The following is a 17,467-nucleotide window of genomic DNA, read 5'->3' on the forward strand; positions in this document are numbered from 1 at the left end:
ATGATGAATAAAACAAAAGAGCAGGCTTGTCGCAGAGCGGAAGGTCAAAAACCCGGAGGGCTTTGTTGGTGGCAGACGGGGCAGAATTCAGAGGGATGTTCTCGGATTCTCCGTGTGAATGTTGGACAGGAGCGTGCATTTGGCAATTGGGAGGAAAAACAGGAATGGCCTTGGGGACGTGCCGTTCCCATACCGAATCCTCTCCGAGTGGTGAACTCAACTGAAACCCCTTGCAAAGGGAGTTTTTCTGCAAGTTTGAGAAAAATAACATGAAAAATGTCACCCCAAGCAGTGAGACGTGGGTTTCCAGCTGCACCTCAGCGCTGAGAACGTTTGCAGAATTCGGTTTTTGAGAATCCCAGCACAATCACACAGGGTAGAAGGTGGTTCTTTCGGTTTTGCATCCTTGTAAATGCTAAAATGTGGCTTGTATTTGGTTACGGCATGATTGGAATTGTTTTCCATCTGTCCTCTGGAAGGTCCAAGTGGCACCTTCCAAAAAGTTCTCAGCCTCTTCTCCCCTTGTAACCACTTTGTGGAGTAGGAGAGGTCCAGAATGGTTAGAACGTGTCCATGGAGAGCAAATATATTGGATGCGCACACATTTTGGGGCATTTCTTTTCTTAAATTGCAGATGGATGCACAAGGGGGTTCAGCAACCCTTACTCACAAACCCTTCTGAAAGGACATGGCAAGGTTGTCCCATCTGTAGCTCATGGCAGATTCTTCCAAGAATGCCCACCAAGAACATCTAATAGCTTTGCACGGTGTGATACTTGACGGATAAGTTGGAAAGTCTTCCAGTGGGCAGTCCCTCTAGAGTGGGGCGGGGGGCCAAGTTGCTGAAGGCGAGTTTGCAAACTTGCAAGGTACCAAACACTGTGGGAAGAGGATCCTTGTCTGTTAAGAGGCATTGGGAAGAGGGGCCTTGGCGGCATTCCAGTTGGATCTGCTCCTCCGACTGGGTTCGAGTAACCTCCCCCTTCCCCTTTCTTTGTTTTCTGCCCTTCAGGAATTGTTTGGCAAGCCATGATCCATACTGTGGCTGGACCCCCGAAGGATCCTGCATTTTTCTGGAACGGAACCCCAGGTATTCGAAGAGTTCGGATGGCGTTGCTGTGGGGCAGAGATGGGCGGAGAGAGAGAAGACAAAGTCTCTGGTTCCTTCTTAAAGGCCCATCGATGGCATGAGTTAGAAGGGAACTTAGAGATCACCTAGCCCAGCTCCTTTCTCAGTGCAGAAATCCACTAAACTATAATAGTTGACTATTCAGCCCCCCACACACATCTGAAAAGCCACTGATTCCAGGGAGAGGCAAACTGGGTTTATGACCATGTCAAGAAAAAGATGGTCTTTTACTGTCTTCCTTTTTTTTTTTACTTTTTTACTGAAAAAACAGAGTATCCAGTTTAAAAAAAAAACCACACAGAATACAAAAGTTAAGTTATTTAGTTATTATTATATATAGCGTTAGGTTATATGCAATTGTATTTTTATTTGTTGTTTTCATTTATTTTATTATTTATTGTTTTAATCAGTTGCAAGCCGCCCAGAGTCCCCCATTAGGGGGAGATGGGCGGGGGCAAATTTAATAAATAAATACATTAATTAAATTAATAAATAAAAGAGAAGGGAAATGAAAGAAAGGGAAAAGAAAAGAAAAAAACACCTGTGAATATATTCACCTTCATGAGAGGTACTTCACCAAGACTGTCTCTCCCGGTTCTAACGTCGAAGAATGATTGGACTTGATGTTCGTCAAAACCACCTCCGTGCGTGTAATTTTCTGATCCTAAAACAGGACTTTTTGTCTGAATAGCACAGGCAGGCTTAAGTCTGAAACCTTGTCTGGGCTGTCCAATATTTTCTTTGATTCAAGGATGCCCAGAATGGATTTGGGGGGGAAACGTGCTAGGAAAAGTGGGGAGGAGAGAACTCAAAGAAAGATAGGTGAAAAAAACCCGACCCCTGGCTTGATATTTAAGAAATCAAACTTTTCACCAGTTACTTATCCGCTTTGGGGATTCCAGCCATCTTCTACAACAGTGTTTCTCAACCTTGGCCAGTTTAAGATGGGTGGACTTCAACGCCCAGAATTCCCCAGCCAGCCATGGCTGGCTGGGGAATTCTGGGCGTTGAAGTCCACCCATCTTAAACTGGCCAAGGTTGAGAAACACTGTTCTATAAATCCTCAGAAGGTTCTATAACACTCACATCTCCTTTTCCATCGATTTACAGGCTGGTGTTTGAACAAGACATTGCTGGCGTCAAGACCTCTTATCTTGGTGACTGTGAAGGTAGGCGTCCATTCCTGGTCCAAACATGGCAGAGCTAGCAAGAGGGGTGCTGGGCAAGGGTGGTGCAAATCTTGCTATTGAACCCCCATTGCATCCTCTGCAAAAGAGGGCCATCTTTAATCTTGAACGTCTTTAATATTTATGTAGAGGGTTTGTTTTATCGGATTTTAATGGATTGAGTATTTAATTATTTATGGGGTATTTTCCTTTGTTTATAGGCTTCCGATGTTTAATTGTGGGCCGCCCAGAGTCACCCCTTGGGGTAGATGGGCAGCATACCCATTTAATAATAAATAAATACATTACTTTTATTTTAATTGTTATTTCAATAAAGTCACCCCCGAGGCACCAAAACCAGGTGAAGCCCCAGGCTTATTTAGTTGTCCCTATTCCACAGACGTCTTCAGAAATAGATATTGAGCATCATTTCCCCAGATGTTTAAAAAAAAAACCGGTTGGGGCATCAGAAGCTGTACAGTTGTGCCCAGATGTCTAAAGGACTGTGTCTCTTACCAACCCCGTGGGCTGCTTCAGAAATCGCACGTGTGTGTTTTGCCCCAAGTTTGGACTCCAGAATTGTGAAGTCGCTGCTAAAAAAAGACCAAACGCCCAATTGCTTTCTCATCCTAAAAAAAAGGGGGTTGTTTATATAGTAGAGCCCCTCTTCCAATAACTCAAGATGCAAGGCTCATTTTCTTCCCCTTGTCGGATCTGCAGAATAATCCAGTGAGAAAGGGTGGGTGGTGGAAGGGCTGGAAGGAGTTGCAATTTCCAGATGTTCATGCCTGAAGATAAGAAACCCCAGACATTAAACCCTAAGGCAGTGTTTCTCAACCTCGGCGACTTTAAGCTGTGTGGACTTCAACTCCCAGAATTCCCCAGCCAGATAGTTGAAGTCCACACAGCTTAAAGTCGCCGAGGTTGAGAAACACTGCCCTAAGGCCTTAATACATCAAAGGAAAGAAGAGCTACACAGATGTTAGGAAGATCCCTTTAATGCTAACCCGGGTTAAATCAGGCAGAGTCTCTTCGAATCATCCGAAACGCTTCTTCCAAGCTTTCTCCTCACCTGGGCCACGCCGCCACCGATGTGATAAACCGCCGACCGACGCATCGGTCTGTCGATTTTCATGTCTCCTCTCCCTCCCATTCCTTCTGCAATCCCCCCTGGGTCTTCCCCATCTATAAATCCTGGGGCAGAGAAAGATACCATGGCTTTGACGGTGGCAAATCCGCTTCTCTGCGTCTCTGGGTTCTGGTCCGTTCATCCCGCGGTTCTTCTTATCGGGGGGCTTTTAACCAAGGGGCCGCACAGACCAGGATAAAATACCTACCGCGTAATAATGGCAAATGGATCGGATGAAATGAGCTCAGAATCCAGGAACGCGAACGCAAGCGGCATCGCAGCCGTGCAGTTTGAAAAGTGCCCGTGATGGGACCGGGGAGATCCGTCAGATAAATTTCAGATAAGTAAGAGGAGGATGGAAAAGCCAGCCCTCGTTCAAACAAAATGATCCTCAGGAGTCGAACGTGGCCAAGTCAGGTCTTCCGATTCCTGCTGAGCAAGCCTCTTTCTGAATAAGGAGTTCAGTTTCTGGAGATCTGAGATTTACTGCCTGGCGCTGCGGTGAAGCCAGGCCGGCTGGGAGAGCAAAAGGGGAGCAGAATTTAAAACCGAGCGTCTCCAGCTACAGACTGCTAATTATTCCACAAAATTCTCAGACCGTGGTTGTCATTCGTGCCTCGGCCTATCTTATTTGATTTCTTAATGCTTTTATTTTATTTTACTTCTTAATTTTTTGTTTTATTTGATTTCTTAATCTTTCATTTTATTTCTTATTTTTTATTTGATTTCTTTATTTTTTATTTTATTTTATTTCTTAATTTTTTGTTTTATTTTATTTCTTAATTTTTTATTTTATTTTATTTCTTAATCTTTTATTTTATTTCTTATTTTTTATTTTATTTCTTTATTTTTTGTTTTGTTTTATTTCTTCATTTTTTGTTTTATTTTATTTCTTAACCTTTTATTTTATTTCTTATTTTTTATTTTATTTCTTTATTTTTTGTTTTGTTTTATTTCTTCATTTTTTGTTTTATTTTATTTCTTATTTTTTATTTTATTTCTTTATTGTTTGTTTTATTTTATTTCTTTATTTTTTGTTTTATTTTAATTCTTAACCTTTTATTTTATTTTACTTCTTAGTTTTTATTTTATTTAATTTCTTAACCCTTTATTTTACTTTAGTTTTTATTTTATTTTTTATTTTATTGTATTTCTTGCTTTTTAATTTTATGTCTTAATGCTTTTATTTCATTTCATTTTTTTCTTTATTTTATTTCTTTATTTGTTTCTTCCTTTCTTAATTTTTTATTTTATTCCTTAGTTTTTTGTTTTATTTTATTTCTTAATCTTTTATTTTTATTATTTTTTATTTTTTCTTAATTTTTTATTTTATTTCTCAATTTTTGGTTTTATTCCTTAGTTTTTTGTTTTATTTTATTTCTTAGTCTTTTATTTTATTTCTTATTTCTTATTTTATTTCTTAATCTTTTATTTTATTTTATTCCTTAGTTTTTATTTCATTCCTTAATTTTTTATTTTAGTGTATTTCTTGTTTTTCAGTTTTCAGTTTTAATGCTTTTGTTTTATTTTATTTCTTATTTTTTTATTTATTTTGTTTCTAATTTCGTTTTATTACTAATTTTGGTTTCCAATAAAAGAGAATCTGTGTAGCTCAGGGTGGAACTGCGGTTCTCTGAGCTTGGTCCTTTTCTTGCAGATGTTTCATTACCCAGCCAGGTAACATCTTCAGTGCTAGATGGAGTGGGGTTTGCTCTCTGTTTACGTGCGGTGGTATCTGTCAGTGCTGGTGGGGGTGTGGTTTTCTCCTTAGTAGTTCCTTGATTAGGCTGTTGTTTACGGCTTGATTGTCTGTCTGAGTTGGTAGTTCTTTGATTAGGGTATTGTTTCCTGCTTGACTGTTTCTCCATAATTTTTTGGGGTTTTTTTCCAAACGTAATTTTTGTTTTTTTCCCAAATGCCTTCATGCCCCTTCAACTGCCAGATTCTGATTACAAGCGACCACTTACAATATGTAACCATACAGGCATCAACCATATTATTGAAATTCTCGATATATCAACAATTAAAAGATCTGATCAGCAATTATTATGTTACCATCACCAAACCATGATGCCTTATACAGTGGTGCTTAGAAGTATGTGAACCTTCTTGAATTTTCAATATTTCCACATAAATATGACCTTAAAATGTGATCTCCACACAACTCCTACAGCTAGATAAAGAGAACCCCATTAAATAAATGAATCGAAAACTTTACACTCGTTCATTTATTCATGGAGGAAAATGAATAAATTCAAACAACCAGATTCGTCCCAACCTTGGTATGTCAACCCACTCACGCCTCAGTCCCCAAATATGAGTGGGAAAAAAGTGTTATTAAAAGTCTCCTGAATGTGGGGGTTCCCCAGAAGGGGAGTTTCTGCAGAAAAGCCCCCCCGCTTCAGATTTCCCTCTTGTTGCAACCCCTTCCCCATCCCTGGCATACGCTCCTGGCTCCTGCTACGGCTGCCGTCTAACGTCCCAATCTCCTCCCCAGGGCTGGTGACCGAAAGCTTTGTGGACGAACCCAACGGGCTGGTCTCCGTCAACTTGCTGGTCATCTCTTCGGTGGCCGCCTTCGTCATCGGAGCGGTGATCTCGGGCTTCAGCGTGTGCTGGTTCATCGGGCATCGAGACCGCAAGGAACTGGCCCGCCGCAAAGACAAGGAGAACATCCTCGCGCACGGCGAATCCGTCGTCAGCGTCAGCAGGCTGGGGGACCGGCGCTCCCGGGGACCCGGCGGGCAGCCGGAGAACTTGCTGGCTCCCCTCATGCAGAACGGGTGGCCCAAGGGACTGATTAAGGTGGGCCAGCATGACCTGGATTCGGGGGTACTCCCCACCCCAGAACAAACCCCCTTGCAGCAGAAACGGTGTCCCAAACCATGCAGCTGGGAATACAGCCACAATCTCATTAACGCCTCCCTGCGAGGGGGAGACCCACCCTCCTCGGTCATCCTTCTCCACGCGGGACACACCCCGGTGCCGTCTCACCTGAGCTCCGGGCGGGTCATCCCCATTTCCTGCCAGTCCGTGTTGATGGACCAAGAGCTGGACGACGAAGGAGCCGACCTCTCGCTGGACATGCGCTACCTCCCGGTTAGCGGTGGCGAGGGGCCGAGGGGCATCCAGCCGCAGCAAGGCCCGCCGGCACACCGACCCTGCGGGACTCGGAGCTCCTATGGCAGCGAGCTGCCCATCACGCCACACGACAGCCCAGACCGGCGGCGGGTCGTCTCTGCTCCAAGTGGGGACACGGGGAGTCAGTGGAACCCCGAGAAGCTGAACTTCAATAGTAACAACACAGCCAGCAAGGGGAGCACTCACCTGAAGCGCACGCACACGTTCAACAGCGGGGAAGGTCAGACAGCTTACGCCCGGGCCCAGCGGACCCCGACGCTGGGCCCTCAGCACACCCTGACAGACTTCAGCCATCTCTTGAAATACAGTGGCGCGGAGCGGACTCCTTCCTCTGTCAAATAGGGCTGGTCAGGGGTGCGTGGCTTGGCTTGGCAACCTTCTTCCTCGCAAAGGGGTGGGGTTTCGCTGCAGAGAGGAGGAGGAGGAGGAGGAGGAAGAGCAAAGCAGGAAAACGACAGTGAGAGACGCTTGATTCCCCCTTAGGTGGAATGGAGGGGCTGGCACGCCCCCTTCCCAGGCGTACAGATGGTCCCAGGAAGGATCTGTTGGAGGCACAACAGGAGGACCTCTTCTTCGTGTGTGTGTGTGTGTGTTGGGGTTCTCTTCATCCTGGCTCTTCCTCATTGGATTCTTCCTTGCCTTTGCGAAACTCCTCCTCCTCCCTGAGGGGGTGGGCAGGCAGGGGCAGACCCGGGCACTGCCCCACCCGTGCGTGGGCAAAGGTACTCTTAGTAGGATGGGACAGGAAGGAACAGCGATCGTGAAATGAATGGCAACCCGTATCCGCTGCTAAGGAAAGATTGGGAAGGCTGCACAAAGCATTTGGGGGGGCCCTCCCAGTTGCTTTTCTCCTCCCCCCCCTTTTTTTTTTGCTCTGGAAGGGTGGGGTGCTCTGGATTCTGTTCCAGACTCTGGAAGAGATTTCCAAAAATTATAATTGTCAATTTCCTTTTTCCTCCTCCTGTTTTTTGTGCGGTTCCAGCGGGTCCCACGCACGCCGACATGCACAGATGTGAACGCACATCCTATGCTCCAGCAGGGCTGCTGTTCCTTTCTAGGAACGAGAACTTTCTTGGGGGAAGAGACCCCGACTCCCCTTCTCACTGGTGCTACAACTGGGTCCCACCACTGCAAAGGTTGTATTCTTTTCACACCAGCTTCGAGGACAGGATTCCTGGGTGTTACACAGGTGGTTAAAAGGTGGATCGTGACAGTGGGGGGAAGTGGAAATTAAGCCCAGCTTTCTTGGCACTCTGCCTGGGCTTCTAAGGAGCCTCACCTTTCAGCAGTCCCAGTTTGGCCCCCCTTGACAGGGTCTCCAGCTTTTTAAAATGCCGTTTCTTACCAAAACACTCTGGCTTTGCACAGCATGCTAAAACTGCCACTTCCTGAACTGCCCTTTATAGAACAAAATCCTGAGTTTGCGCCACAGACAGAAAGTAAACTGGCCAATCCCATTTTAACTTAGTGCGTTATACGAACCCAGCCTTAAAAGAGGAGCAGGAGGGTGGCCTGGCCAGCTTGGTCGGGTTGGTACAAGCTCTTTGTTAAAAGAGTTTTGTCCAATTTCATAGCGGGGCAGAGGAAGTGAGTTTGGAAAGCCAGCCTGAAGAGGCTGACTCCAATTTGGGTTTCCAGAGGACTGTGACATGTTGGCGAGCCCTTGCTGCCAAACCCTGCTACAGATACAGGACTGGGGTTTCATCGGGCATCTGAACAGGAACCAGAAGTGTAGGTCCCTTGTCCTGCCTCTGCACTCCATGGAAGCTCCATGGAACCATAGCCAGAACTGGTCTTCCATGGAGCGCCTTGGGCAGACAAAATGGTTTTCGATCGAGTTCTTCCATCTGCCTTCTTCGATTAAAAAAAGGAGAACGTTGGCAGCTGTACACATGGGCTAGAAGACGTGATGGGCAGAACCAAGGCAGAAAGTAAAATATCTTCTCTTGACGCTCACAGTTGTTTCCATCCTGCCCAGGACAGCAGACTGTGCCCTCCTCCCCCCAGGGAAGGCCACTTGAGGTCATTCATACAACACGCTTAATCATTCATGGGGTTTATTACACGGTGCATCTGATCCTCCAACAGGGCAGGCTTCCAAAGCACAGCAAGCCACAGCAGATTAACCAAGATTAATGCTAACCAAGCTTAGCATGTTGTGTGAATGTGGATGTGTGGTCTTCAGTTGATCTGGTTGGACAAGGAGGGCAACCCAGCCCCCCCCCCCCCCAGTATCTCCCAAACCTCTGGTAGCTGAGCCCCATTTCTTTCTCATTGGCACAGGATGATGTATGCATCCTGGCACAAGGCAGAAACTCAGGACGGTGTGACTCACACAGGATTGCAACAGGAGTCCTCTGAGAGAGGTTGGCTCTGCCAAGCTTTTTCATTTGGGGTTGCAGAGGGACCTCCACAAGAATGGCTCCGATGGAAGCCAGTTTCTCCTCCACCCTTTCCTGTCCTTTGGAAGGAAGTGAGCGAAGAGCAGGCACTCAGCCAGAGAGACAGAGTTTCCGAACATACCAGCTGAGGCTGTTAATCACTGAATTACCTTCTCGGGCATTGCAATGGAATGAGTCAGAAGCAATTTTGAAAATCCTTCTCTAAGCACAGAGGTTTAATAACAGGCAAACCCGTCCGAGGAGAGCTCTTTTGCTGATTACGAAACAGAAGCCATCCGGCTGTGACTTTCCGATCTTGTTCTATCGGTGCCCGGCTGCGCTGGCACCTTAAATGCAGCGCCATAAATGTGTGCTTTTTTGGAGGAAAATTAAGGACTGTAGCTTTAGCCCCGAACGAGCCGGTGGAACTGCCCTCCGCTTGCCTTACCCTTGGCACGCGCTGTTAAGCCGGTGGGCAGGAGCAGGAACCGGGCTGGCAAAACGGACGGCTGCTTTTATTTGAAGCTCTGCTCTTCCAGCTCTTTCCAGGCCGGGAAAGCACAAAGGGCAGCAGCGGGGACTGTCTTGGCACAACTGCCCAGCACGGTTACAAACCCAGAGGCTGTTTCCCTACAAACATCTAAGCTCGGTTAGTTTCGGTTGCTCAGCACGTTGCGGGAGTCCTGCCCAACGGGTCAGTTTATGGTTCGGGGTGTTCAAAACCTAGAAGAGGAGTTAGTTCAATAACCGGGCGAACGCAACCTCTGTGTATGCGCTGGGTGAACACAACTTCTCTGTGTGTGTGTGTGTGTGTGCGTGCGCGCGTGTTCATACTTGGGGCACGTGTTAATGCTAAACCCATCTGAGCATTCAGCGTTGCAATGGTTCCTTGTGAAATTGACGCATTACTGGATTAAGCCCCCCCCATCTTTCTCTGTGAGCTATGCCAGCTAAGCAGAGCTCCTCTCTCCAGTAGCACTCTACCTCTGACCCACCAGTCTTGGGTACAAACTAGAGAAAGCCTTTTTTCTCTCTCTCTTTGGGCTGTCTCCTGTTGGAACGCGAGACTAGGAGGCGAGAGCTCACCACCATTTCTGACACACAAATTAGGCACGGTGGCTTCTTCAGTAGGGATTTTGAAAAGGTGTGTGTGTGTGTGTGTACACGCACGCACACACATGATACGTATATCATATATATGTATATATGATATGAATTTCACAATAACGCCAGGCTTAGCAAGATTTCAACAGCCTCCTTCTGCTAAGCTCTGGAATCTTGTGATTTTCAAGAGAATTCACATTTATTTTGGGCAAGAGTGTTGAAAGCTTGTAACGCTCGCCTGCATTCTTACAGATGGAACGCGAGAACAGAGACTCCTCGAGAAACGGGGCCTTCCCGTGAGATTTCAACCACTTTTATATTTCCAAAAGCTTCAGAAAAATTTCAAGACCCAAGGACAGCAGGGAGGCAGAAACCCTCCTCCTCCTCCTCCTCCTCCTCCTCCTCCTTTGTGCACAGTTTAGACCTCAACCCCCGTGTGAAACGGACCACTGCCTTTTTTACAACGGGTGAGCAGTGTAAAATGCACACCCAAGGTGAGCAGGAACAGAATCCAGCCAGCCGTAGTTGTCTTAGCACTTGACTGTTGGCCATGCTGGCTGGGGAATCCTGGGAACCTAAGTCTACTTTTTGGAAGGGAAATCTTCAACTCCCAGAATTCTCAGCGATGGCCATGCTGGTTGGGGAATTATGGGAATTGAAGTCTACTTGTTGGAAAGGTGATCTTTACCTCCTGGAATTCTCAGCAATGAATCTGCCGGCTGGGGAATTCTGGGAGCCCAAATCTACTTGCAGAAAGGGCCGTTTTCAAGTTCCAGAATTCTCTGCACTGCCCATGCTGGCTGGGGAATTCTGGGAGTTGAAGTCCACCCATCTCAAAGTTGCTGAGGTTGAGGAACACTGGTTTGGTGTGTGATGTGAACCAACCACAAGGGAACGACAGACTTCTAGTGCCCAGTTTTTCATGCACATACCACCCATCTTCTGTTACTAGAGCTTTGCCTCTCAATCAAGTTCCGAGAATTTTTTTTAGACAGGTTCTGCAGCCTCAAAAAGTTTGAGGACCTGTTTCTAGAGCCGTCCAACCATCATCGTACCGAAGTCACAGGCTTTTTCTCCTTTCAGCCACGGGTGGGAGACGCTAGGAAGAGACTAGTGGTCCCCGTGGGCAAATGGCCGCAGAACATCAGGGATCTCTCCTTGCATGTTCCGTGAACACGTCCGCTGAGTTGGGCGAACCGTTTTAGGGCTTGGAGAATTGTGTGAACTCAGCCATTCGGTCCTCAGTGGCCCCCTTTGACAAATCTCTAAACCAGTGTTTCTCAATCTTGGCAACTTTAAGACGTGTGGACTTCAACTCCCAGAATCCCCCAGCCAGCATGGCTGGCTGGGGGATTCTGGGAGTTGAAGTCCACACGTCTTAAAGTTGCCAAGGTTGAGAAACACTGCTCTAAACACCATTGGAAGGGATGTGAGCAAATTCGGCACGACTCTGCATACCCCACAGTTTGCACTGGGCTGAATGAAACCTCCATGTTGAAAGGCAGTGTATCCCTGCAAAAAAAAAAAAAGCTGGGGAGAGCAGGGGTACTGGTGGGCTGTGACCGTTCCCCGCCCCCCAGGTGAGCTTCCCATCAGGGCATCTGATTGGCCGCAGTAGAAACTCGATTGATCTTACATACTTTAATATCTTGAGTTTTGCGCAGGGGGGACGGGGAGGAAGTTAATGTTCATTTTCTCACGCGTGCGCCGGAGGGGGACAGGTTTTGAAACTTCAGTTTAGTCCGGTGGAATGTGGGCAGGGGTGAACCACCAGGATTTCACGTTTGAAGGGGGGGGAACTGCAGCTCTATCATGGGCATAGAGGTGGGCGTCCCCCCGTAACCTCCCCAGGGCAATGCCTCTTCCCCATGGAGATAAGAAAGCACACTGTAAATAGAAAGTGTGGGGCGCGTGTGGCCTTGGGGGCAGGGGACTCGAATGATGCAAGTTCTCCCCCCGCCCAGTAATTTTTCATCCTTGTGTTCCTGCATGCAATAGCAGTAACAGGTTCTCTGTATCACTCAAGAGAACGCAATTTCCCTTCCAATAAACCTTGTTTACAATTGGATCTCCTGTCCTGCAGTGTCGTTTCTTCCCTGCTGCAGAGGGGCACAGGGCCAGCGCCTCTCCTCCCCACGACCTGAAGCTTCGGTGCTTGGAATGGGTGCCCTGGGAACGCTGCACGCTCACCCAACCCCACGGGGAAGAAAGCAAACCAAAGTCCCCAATTGCGGACTTTCTGGGGATGTCATCTTGGTTTGCTTTGGAGACCTAGGGCAGAAAACCTGTCCAACATGTGCCTGGAGTTCATTGTGGTTCTGTTTTCCATTTTATAGGTCAGCATCCAGGGTGCCCTGGGAACGCTGCACGCTCACCCAACCCCACGGGGAAGAAAGCAAACCAAAGTCCCCAATTGTGGGCTTTCTGGGGATGTCATCTCGGTTTGCTTTGGAGACCTAGGGCAGAAAACCTGTCCAACATGTGCCTGGAGTTCATTGTGGTTCCGTTTTCCATTTTATAGGTCAGCATCCAGGGTGAAGGCGGCCCGTTTGGCTTAGCGGATTATGCAAAGGGGGAAAAAATGGGTTTCCCCAGTAACCGGGTTAAACCTGTTGCAGGATTTACTTTAGTTTGGCCTCTGAAGAGAAGGAAGTTGTGGTTTTTCAGGGACATGAGAAAACTAGCACACCACAGGTACTATTTGGAGAAACGGTTAAGAAGATGCAAGATTAGGCATGAAGAGATTTCAGCCATGGAAGTGCCTTGGGGGACTTTGGGCAGGTTCAGCCCTGCCTACCTCCCAGGGTTGTTGTGGGACAAAATAGGAGAAAGGAATGCTATGTACATCACCTTGAACTCCTGAATGAAAGACAGAATTTTAATCTAACACAGTGTTTCTCAAGCTCAGCAACTTTAAGATGTGTGGACTTCAACTCCCAGAATTCCCCAGCCAGCCATACTGGCTGGGGAATTCTGGGAGTCGAAGTCCACTCATCTTAAAATTGCCACGGTTGAGAAACACTGATCTAACCAACTCCCAAACTGATTTTTCTAAGCAACGTTTACCATAAACGAATGGATGAATGGCCTGTTTTTTTAGGTATTTTCCCATTGTTTTCTATTTATTTTCCATCCGTTAAGGAGTCCTCTACCTACGGGGACCATGTTTTCATGGAAAAAATAAAGGACAAACCTGAACAAGGGCCAAATCTGAAAGAGGTTCATAAGGATAAAAAAAAAAAAGAATTGCTTATGTTTATAACTTTGCTTTATAAAGGAAAATTCCAGAGCAAAACCAAGAGAAACGTTACAAAAACACCTATTCTAATAAAGACGTCTAAAATCAAACAGCATACGTAAATTTATTGTAAAAAGACCATTCAATTCCCACATTTTTCACACGAATGTGAAAGATTGCCACAAAATTGTACCATTGGTGCAGTAAAAGTTACATGACCAAAATAAAGGGCAAAAGTGAGTTTCTGGAAAAAATAAATACATTTAAAGGACAGCTTTCTGAAATCCAGGCCTGTCCTTGATCATAAAGGCTGTATGGTCACTGTACCGATACCAGAACTAAGATTTTCCAGCATTCAGCAATCCGGTGTGCTCCTTCGCACCCCTTGCAATCAAATAATCCATCTAGCCCTTGTCTGCATCTGGAGAAGCGAGGTGCCGCTCCCCAAAGCTTGTGCTTTGAAATAAAATTTCTTAGCTGGAAAAAGCGCTAGCCTGATTTTTCACTTGGAATCAAGGGATTGGAAAGCACTCAAAATAAAGCTCTCGAAATAGAGGAACGCAGCATTTCTAAGACACAGAGAAGCCCACTGCCTCTGTTTCTCTGACCTCATCCAACTCACGCCAAGAATACCGAACGATGCGGCACCGGGGACAGATTGCCTCGCGTTTAATGCAAGCTTTCTCTCCAGTCGGATGCAGAACTATTGATAAGGGCTTTGCACTGACACTTGTTTAACCAGCTGTCAGTCCAGCGAAGGGTTGCGGGTTCCCACTCACCTGGAGCCTCTCGGGTGAAGGAACCTGAAATTCGGCCCTCTCGGCTGTGCCGCGAGGAGATCCGGCATGGCTCGAAAGCTGGGTTTGTGCACGACTCGACACGCCACTTTTGCGGAGTTGGTCCCACGCCCTGAACCATAAACGAAAGGAATGGCCTGGATTCACGAATCGTGCTAAACGCGGGGGGGGGAAAAACCCACACGCTTTTTAGCTGAAGCGTAAAATAAGGAAGCTTTCTGTGCTGTAGAAAATGCAGTTACTGTATTTCTTAATCAGCTTGTTGACACGTGCTGTGGGATGACAGTCCAAACATTACAAAATGCACATCTTTTGCAACGTGAGCGTGATCAGGGAGAGAACCAGGAATTTAATATATTGGATACTGATGTGTTTTCAGTTCTTAGGTATCTTGATTGAAAATCTTGATTTTCTTTCACGAGCCCAAAGTGGCATCTCTTTGAAAATGATGTGTTTTTATTTCTTATTTACATCTTGATTTTCTTTCACAAGTCCAGCATGACACATTTTGGATATGGATGTATTTTTATTTTCTTAGAGTTATATCTTGATTTTCTTTCACGAACCCAAGGTGGCATATCTGAAATCGGTGTATTTTTAGTTCTTAGGTATATATCTTGATATTCTTTCACGAGCCCAAGGTGGCATTTCTAGTGCTCCTGCTTCCAGTTTTCTCTACAACGCCCCTCTGAGGTAGACTGGGTAGGGAAAAGGTGACTGGTCCAAAGTCACCCAGAGAATTCTGTGGCTGAGGGCAGACTTGAACCTGGGTGTCCCTATGCTAAATGAACAACGACCTTGCAAGGTAGGCTGATTCTTTCACACAAGGAGCATCCATTGCAGAGGGTGGACAAAAGAACTGGGTCCCCCTGATGCCAGTCCCACCTTTTTATTACTCCACCACGCTAGCTATTTTCAGTTATAATTCCAAAGCAGAAGAGAAGAGCATTAACAAGTAAAAATATCAAATTACTGCATATCTGGACTGTAATTCAATAGTAACTAAATCCACTCCTGGGGATACGAGAATTGGAGATCTGGAGGACTTTTTGCTTCCCATGAAGTGTGATGTGGGGTAGACAGGGTGAGCGAGGCACCCAAGGCGCTCGCCTTTAAAGAGGTCCCTGTTCACCCAAAATATGTGTCTATACAAACACCCACGTGCACGCACACACACTTTTGGAGAGGGCCAGCTGTTCCAGCATCTCGCGCCCCTGTCTTTTGCTGCTGCTGATGTGCTCGTGCCCACCTAAGGAGGCCCTGGTCACCAGCCAGCAACAACCCTACACTTTTCTCCTTTAGAGCCAGAGGTTGCATTAATGTCAACGGATTCGTTATGTGCCATCAGGTCGATGCCATCTCTTAGCGACCACATAGGCAGCTTTTCTCCATGACGATCTGTCCCCACCCTGGTCCTTCAGGCCTTCCAAGGGTGCCCCCATTGCCACCGCAACTGAGTCCCTCCCCCTTGCTGGTGGTCCTCCTCTTCTTCTCTTCCCTTCCACCTTTCCCAGCATTATGGACTTCTCAAAGGGACGTGGGTTTTTGTACTGATTGATTGATTGATTGATTGATTGATTGATTGATTGCATGCCATTAAGGAAGTGTTGACTCCTAGCAACCATGTAGATAGATTTTCTCCATGATGACCAGGCCCTAACCTGGTCCTTCACATCTTCCAAAGGTGTACCATCATTGATCTAATCAAGTCCGTCCCCCTGGTTGCTGGTCCTCCTCTTCTTCTCTTTCCTTCCACCTTTCCCAGCATTATGGACTTCTTCAGAGAGCTAGGTCTTCATGTTGATTGATTGATTAATTGATTGATTATGTGCCATCAAGTTGGTGGTGATTCTTAGAGGTCACATGGATAGACCTTCTCCAGGAGGATCTGTCCCTAACCTGGCCCTTCAGGTCTTCTAATGGTGCCCTCATTGCCACTGTAACTCAGTCCCTCCCCCTGGCTGCTGGCCGTCCTCTTCTTCTCTTTCCTTCCACCTTTCCCAGCATTATGGACTTCTCCGGAGAGCTGGGTCTTTGCATCATCTGTCTGAAGTAGGAGAGTTTGAGCCTGCTCATCTGTGCCTCGAGGGAGAACTCTGGCTGATCTGTTCAGTGATCCATTGATTTGTTTTCTAGGCTGTCCATGATATTCTCAGCGTCTTCTCCAACACCAAAGTTCAAAGGCGTCAATACTCCTCCTCTCCTGCTTCTTCAAAGTCCAACTTTCGCTTCCCTAAAAGGTCACAGGGAAGATCATAGTTCAGTTTAAATAGTCTGGCAGAGAAAAGAATGAGCTTTAGGGCGCTCTGAACCTTGGATGGCTCCTTCCATAATAAATGTGGTTCTCTTAAGGATGCCATGAGTCTTGTTACAACCCACACATGCGCGCGCACACACACACACACACGCTTCAGGAGCATTTATGCAGCCCTCGCACTAAACAGATGCCCCGCTGCTAGAAAAGATCATCCTGTTTTGGCTGTGGTCTCAGCAATATCTTGGCAGCAGTCACTGAACATTTTGTGCCAATGAAGCTGATACAATTTAATAGGAATGAAATTGACTGTGTCGGAGGCAATTGCGCATATTTGGAGGGCTTGTTCCCACCTGTGTTGTGACACACACACCCCCTTTGATGTGCTTGGGCCTGGTTCCCATTGACCGAGAACGCAAAGCAAACATAGACACCATTCAAAGAACGGAGCGCCAATTAAAGTCGCCCACTTCTCCCTGCAAAAAGCAACGTAGAAAGGGGGGTCTGGTGGGAGGTGTCAGCCGTTCCAGGTAGACCAGACTAGGAAACCAAAGTCTGGACTACCTCGAAGGGTTGACATCAATCTTGCAAGAATGAAACTGTTTCTCCCCTCCTCTCCTTCTACTCTCCAGAAAACCCGGGAGGGTCCCTTCTGAGACGCTTCCCACGCCCCTTTTCCTTCTGTGGGCTGAGACACCTTTTACACGCCGGTTGTCCCGTGTGCGGCTCTTCCTCCCGTCTCCCAAGGTCATCCCCACAGACCATTACACCAACCATGCCTGTATAATGCCAAGAAAACTACCTGGCGACCTCTTGGAAGTCCCCAGGAGTTGAGTTGGACTCCAAAGAGGCTTTATTAGAGAACCACACCACCAACTTCTCCCTCCCAGTGACTTTGTTTGAAGGGAGAATTAGCCAAGTCCAGACAAAGGGAAGTTAATTGCAGACTCTTGTTTGCTTTGCTTTGCTTTATTATATTATATTACATTTCATATGGCTGCCCTTCTCACTGCCATGACTCCGGGCAGCTTACAAGGTTACAAATCCCCCAAACAGTGCAAAACAACCCCCAAAAACCCTACAGAAATCATTAAAAACATTTTTTTTTAAGGTGAAAGTGTTTAAAAC

General features: G+C 46.6%; 1 protein-coding gene across 2 annotated transcripts in view; it reads left to right on the forward strand.

Moving 5' to 3' along the window:
* Positions 1–11,369, forward strand: part of SEMA6B (semaphorin 6B) — a 148,421-nt gene extending 137,052 nt beyond the window's left edge. For both annotated transcript variants that reach the window (XM_088149321.1, XM_088149322.1), the window contains exons 15-17: positions 1,013–1,090; positions 2,240–2,298; positions 5,922–11,369. In XM_088149321.1, coding sequence (XP_088005447.1) covers positions 1,013–1,090; positions 2,240–2,298; positions 5,922–6,907 — 1,123 coding nt within the window. In that variant the 3' untranslated portion in view covers positions 6,908–11,369. The remainder of the gene's footprint in view (positions 1–1,012; positions 1,091–2,239; positions 2,299–5,921) is intronic.
* The last annotated feature ends 6,098 nt before the right edge of the window (positions 11,370–17,467 follow it).

Source organism: Python bivittatus, unplaced genomic scaffold (assembly GCF_059951505.1).
Source record: "Python bivittatus isolate LINGU-HERP-01145 unplaced genomic scaffold, Pbiv_v1 ctg000580_np1212, whole genome shotgun sequence".
Lineage (NCBI taxonomy): Eukaryota > Metazoa > Chordata > Lepidosauria > Squamata > Pythonidae > Python > Python bivittatus.